The 6,000-nt window shown below is 36.4% G+C and overlaps 1 protein-coding gene across 3 annotated transcripts in view; it reads left to right on the top strand.

Annotated features, from left to right (window-relative positions):
* Positions 1 to 5,067, top strand: part of ASB5 (ankyrin repeat and SOCS box containing 5) — a 77,797-nt gene extending 72,730 nt beyond the window's left edge. For all 3 annotated transcript variants that reach the window (XM_044681531.1, XM_044681533.1, XM_044681532.1), the window contains one exon: positions 3,558 to 5,067. In XM_044681531.1, coding sequence (XP_044537466.1) covers positions 3,558 to 3,685 — 128 coding nt within the window. In that variant the 3' untranslated portion in view covers positions 3,686 to 5,067. The remainder of the gene's footprint in view (positions 1 to 3,557) is intronic.
* Positions 5,068 to 6,000: the final 933 nt, after the last annotated feature.

Below are 6,000 nucleotides of genomic sequence, written 5' to 3' on the forward strand. Positions count from 1 at the left end.
GTTTTAGAGGGTTCTGGGCTCCATCTCCAATGTCCTAATAATAGGAGCAATCCTAAAATAGAAGAGGTTTATGGGATTCCCTTCATTCAAGGTTTCCAAGCAATGAGTGGATGACCACTTACTAAAGACATCATGACTGGGGAGATTTTTAGTGAGATAGGGTTTGGATTGGTTGGCCTTTCAAGCCCTTCTAACTCTGAGATCTTGGAATTCTGGGATCCTTTTAACTCCTCATAAATGCAACATGGAATTCATTTTGAGCTCACTAGAACTCTCTTCTCAATCCTCTCGCTTATAGAATTAGTTGGTTCCCAAAAGAAACACACAGATCTTAAGAACTGGAAGCCACCTTAGGGATCTCATTGTCCATCCCCCTTGTTGGACACATAAGAAAATTGAGACCCAAGGAGATGGAGTCCCAAGGTCACACAGGGGCAGAACCAGGACTCTAGCGCAGATGTCCTGTCTACCACTTTCCAGTGGAAAACTCTTTCAACAATGCCATGTGCTTAAAAAACCCTCACACATATATGGAAAAAGCAAAATAAATGCACAATATGTAATTAAATGTCATTAAAATATAATTGGACTTAATGAGTTGTGATAGAAGCTGAAGGAAGGAATTTTTGAGGAAGAGGGTAAAATATGGCTTCTATTTTATTTTAAATATTAAAAGCAATATTGAAAAAAAAACCATCCCTAATGAAATATAAGTAGTGAACATAGAAACTTTAAAAATTTGTGTATTACTTTTTAAAGAACATAATTTCTAGGAAATATGTACATTGTCATTATTTTTCTGAGAAAATAGACAAACAGGGAGCAGCTGGAAGCTCAGTAGATTGAGAGAAAGGCCTAGAGATAGGAGGGTCCTAGGTTTAAATCTGGCCTCAGACATTTCCTAGCTGTGTGACCCTGGGCAAGTCACTTAACCCCCCATTGCCTATGCCTTACCACTCTTCTGCCTTGGAACCAATACACAATATTGATTCTAAGAAGGAAGGTAAGGGTTTAAAAAAAAAAGAAAAGAAAATAGCCTGATTCGGACTGCCTATAATGATGTCATTAATAGATTTTTTTCATTCTTTAATGCAATAAAGGCTTTGATATTTTTTGCTTCTATTATGAACATATCAATAACACTACCTATGTGACTTTGGGCAAATCCTTTTGTTTTTGGGATCCACTTTCTTCCTCTATAAAACAAGAGGTCAATCAGTCACTCCATATTTATTAAGCACTTACTATGGGCCAGACATTGTGCTAAACACTGAGAATAACTAAAACAAACAAACAAACAAAAATAAAAGACAGTCCTTGCTCTCAAGAGTAACTGATCTCTAAATCTCCCTTTACCTCTAAATAGTCATTGTGAGCTCATGCTAAATTCTCTTTTAATTCCTATGCTTATACTCTATCTCTTGTGTATTCTTTGAAAAATACTTGTAATCATGTAGATTCTGAACTATTGCTGATTGTTTATTTTATTTTATTTTTTTTGTTTTGTATCATTTTGTCATAGTTTTTCCATTTAATAATAATAATAATAATAATAATAATAATAGCTAACCTTTCTATAGTGCTTGCTATGTGCCAGGTACTTCACTAAGTGCTTTACAATTATTATTTAATTTGACTTTCACAACACCACCAGGGAGAGGTAGGTGCTATTATTTTCATTTTACTGATAAGAAAACCAAGGCAAACTAGTTGAGTGACTTGCCCAGGGTCACACTGCTAGTAAATATAAATGAGGCTGGATTTGAACTCACATCTTCTTGACTCTGGACCTGGCACTCTGTCCACTGTACCACCCAGCTGCTCCTAATTCAATTTATTAGCTTGGAAAAAGAGACTTTGTAGTTCTGCTTTAGTCTTTGCTTAGTGGTTTCTGGAGCCTGTACTGCTTTAATTTAACAACCATTTATTAAGGGCTGTTCTGTGCAAGATGAGAGACCAGGAGGAATAATCAGAGAGCAGATGCTGGTATTCGGAAATGTAAGATTAAAATTAATATCCAATAACTCCAAGTATTATATTTTATAAATTTTATTAATAATCTCTTGAAGTAGAAGAAAAGTATAGCCTGAGTAAAAACAAGTTTATCAGACCGTAAAAGCGGGAGAAGAGTGAGAGAGGCAGAAATAAGCAGAATTTATATCCTGCCTATGTCAGCACGTAAGGACAGGAGGAGAGTGGGGTGCTGGGAATTGTAGTTCAAGGGTACAGAAATTAATTACACAGAAACCTAGGGTCAAGACCTGCCTCAAGTGCTCTCAGGGCTCTGGGCAACTCTCTTAAGGTCATAATTTAGGGATGAATTCAATTGCAGATATGTCTAGCTAATTTGTATTATTACTGGAAGGAGTTTATCCATTGGGAGTCCCCACACCAGTGAAGTCACATGTCCACGCTTCCTACCCCCCTTCCTAAATGTACTCATTCCTGTTTCCTACACTGAGACCCACAAAAAGAGCTGGGTCCCACCATCATTCTCACAGCTTGACATTCTGGCCACTCTATCCAAAACATAAGGAGGAACATTTTTACCCATGTGTAAAAAGGTATACATTCCCACTATCATGGGGGCATAAAGAACCCAAATAATTAAATCTAGACAAACATTTATTTCTTGATTTTAGTTTAATTAATTAATTAATTATACTTAAAGCATGTAGTTGATGAAACAAACTGGGACCAAGGCTCTTAGTAGCCAAGGGCTATTGGTTTCTAGACAGTTAGTAGACAAAATATAATATACAACTAAAAACAGGAAAAAATAGGGCTATGGGGGTTGAGACAACACCTGGTTTCTTATTGGTGGAGCAGATCAGGGGACTCTGGATTGAGAGGGAGAAGGGATGGTTTTGTGACTTTCCTTAAAACAGGTGACCTTTCTGGAGGGGAAGTAATCTTGTGACTTCTCCAAAATCAGGCGACTGACAAGCAGCAGAAACTTAGTTCATAAAATGGTTTATAAAAAGGGCAAAATGGAGTTACTCATCCAGTTTTTTAATGTAACAACAATAATCCTCATTGTTTGCACATATTAGCTTAAGACCCAAGGCGCAGATTTTAGGAATTGTGAAGTAGATGCGGTAACCCAAACAGGTTCCCCCCTCAGACCTACATATAGATGCCACAGTAAATTTCATTTCAAATTACATGCCTCTCCAGTTTGGAAAATGCTTTTATTTTTTTTTAATTTCCCCTTTGAGTCCATTCACAATTCTTTTTTTGGATTATATACTAACTGGCTTCTAAGAGCAGAGTCAACTCCTTATCTTGCCAAGGCATCAACCTCTTCAGAAGCCAGAAAATCAGAAGTACAAACCATCATTTTTATTTCAACTTCAAGATGCAATTTTTACCCAAGGATCTGAACTCTTGTCAATAAAAGATACCATAGAACATATCAGCTGTTGTGTCATATTTTGCTGAAGGGTTTACTAACATGTGTTGTGTCATATTTTGCTGAAGGGTTTGCTAACATGTTGAAGTACAGAAAATTTACATGGTCCTTAGTTGACAAAAACCCTCATGTATTTTATTTATAGCCACCCCAAGCTCTCTGTGCCAACTTTGCCGGCTGTGTATCCGAAACTGCATAGGAAGAGCGAGGCTGCATCTTGTTCCCCAACTCCAGCTTCCAACAATCCTGAAAGACTTCCTGCAATACCGATAAAAGCAGTAAACTCACCCTTGATCACTCTAAAAGCAAATGTTGATGTTTGTTCTCTAGAATGCTGTATGTTGCCAATCCAAATATACTGGAGATGAGGTAAAATGGGGGGTGAGAGCCCTCAGGAAAGCTGTTGAGATAATTCTAGTCTAATATCTACCTATTCATTGGATGCTGAATTATTTTAGTTGATGTTAACCTGTTCACCATACTTTGTATTTTATGTATGGTCTAGATTTATCACCTAGTCCAGAGAATACTTTTGTTGATGGTTGGACAAAAAATTGAAAGCCTCTACATTTCATGTAATCTGATTTTCAAATAGAAACAGAAATGCAAACAATGCAAACATATTAAAACTATTTAAATTGCATTACACTGTAAAATGTGATCTGTATTTCTTCAGATCTCTGCTTAGTAGCTTACTCTTATCTACTGAAACTTTATTGCAGTTTGTTTTTGTATAACTAGTCTGTGTGTCATGCTTTGGAAAGAATAATAGGGAGAGATCTTGGATCAAAGCCGTGTACTGTATTAAAGGAAATTCCTTATATTAATTTTTTTTGTACTTTTTCATTCTAAGGAACATTTCAAAAGGAAAGATAAGATGGCTTTGAACCTAGATCTACAAAGAATATTTAACACTTAGTGTTTCTAATTCTTAGAAAGAAATACTTAGCCATTAAGAACCTAAATAGGGCTTGTCCAAGAAATAAAACAATAAATGTTGCTTATCTAGCATAGACAGTGCCTAAGATACTATCCTAGCCCTTAGAGCCACCTGCTAGAATCTCTAGGCCTGTCACTCACCTGTCACAAGTCCTCCTTGCGAGGGACTGACTACCATATCAGAGATTTCTCCTCATTGTTTACACATATCGGCTTAAGACCCAAGGAGCAGATTTTAGGAATTGTGAAGTAGATGTGGTAACCCAAACAGGTAGGACTGATAATGTGGCCCAACTGATCAAGAAGTTGTAATGCACACTCCTTGGTCTCTAGAGGACAGGCCAGGCCAACACTGAATAAAATGCAAGATAAATCTTTTAGAAGAAACTGGTTAGAAGTTACATCATTTCAAGAAGAAATACCAGTAGAATACTATTTTAATAAGCTGAAGCAATATGAAAATCTGCAACACTGTATCCAAACCTCATTAATGGTGTTTTGTTTTTGTTTACAATAAAAAGTAGTATTTGCTGTTTTTATAGATAATAATGAATGGATGGAATGGGGTTGGGAGAGAGGGGTATGTTCTGAATATGGGGGTTACTTCCAAACCAGTGGTGCCTGCAAGGATAATATGATTATATTCATCCCTTGAGTTGTAAGTATATTTGAGTGAAATGTAAAATATTCTTAATAAAATCTGATTTTTTTCAAAATACATTGTTTTGGTGTGTGCTTATGTGTGCTTTAATGAATTAAAAAGTTTTTTGCTTTTTAGTTAACTACTGTAAGGGTTAAATTAGGAGTTTTGACAAAATAAGAGAGCAGCTTTTAATAATTTAAGTTTTAATGAGAATATAGTAGAATTGTAAATTATTATCCCTTTAAGCCAGAGAAAAGAAAACTTCTAGCAGCTTTTAACAATTAACAATTTAGTTTAATTAAAATAAAGATAGTAAAAGAATTTGTAAAATGAATATAGTAAAGGAGAGAAATAACGGAAAGAGGCAGAGAAAGAAAATTTCCTAATGTCTATACAAGTTATCCTATAACTACCTATAATTACTACCTAAAACTGCCTATAGATCTACCTGTAACTGCAACTACCGCTAATAACAACCACCCCACAAAGTTCCAACCCAATCCAGCCCAATCAAAACCAACCCAATCCGTGTTTAATCCAAGTCCAATTAGACTTGTCAATGAAGACCAGCCACCTTCCAAAAAGTTCAAGAAAGAAAAAAACCTAATAGCCCAAACCAAAAGCCAAAAAGCCCTCTCAGTAAACGCAGGCCCACCTTTATATCCCAGCAACTAAATGCCAACCGCCAACCCAACTCACACCCAGCAGCCAACTTCCCTGCAACTGCCAGCCCTAACTATCAGCAACTGACAGAACAACCAACTGATGTTAGCCCCTTTTATATCCTTTTCCTACCTCACTTCCTGTCTCTATTGTTTCTACTTCCTGTCACTGTGGGCTGGTTAATCCCTACATATCTCTATGGTAAGAAGACCTCCAGGTCCCCCATTAAATTAAAAAAAGTAATAAAGAATTCCTTTTTACACTACAATGGTTCAAGGGTTGAACCAATAAGGGCATTGGCCAGCCCAGTAGATATTTCAAATTTTGTCAACTAGCAAAACAC

Source organism: Gracilinanus agilis, chromosome 6 (assembly GCF_016433145.1).
Source record: "Gracilinanus agilis isolate LMUSP501 chromosome 6, AgileGrace, whole genome shotgun sequence".
Classification (NCBI taxonomy): Eukaryota; Metazoa; Chordata; class Mammalia; order Didelphimorphia; family Didelphidae; genus Gracilinanus; species Gracilinanus agilis.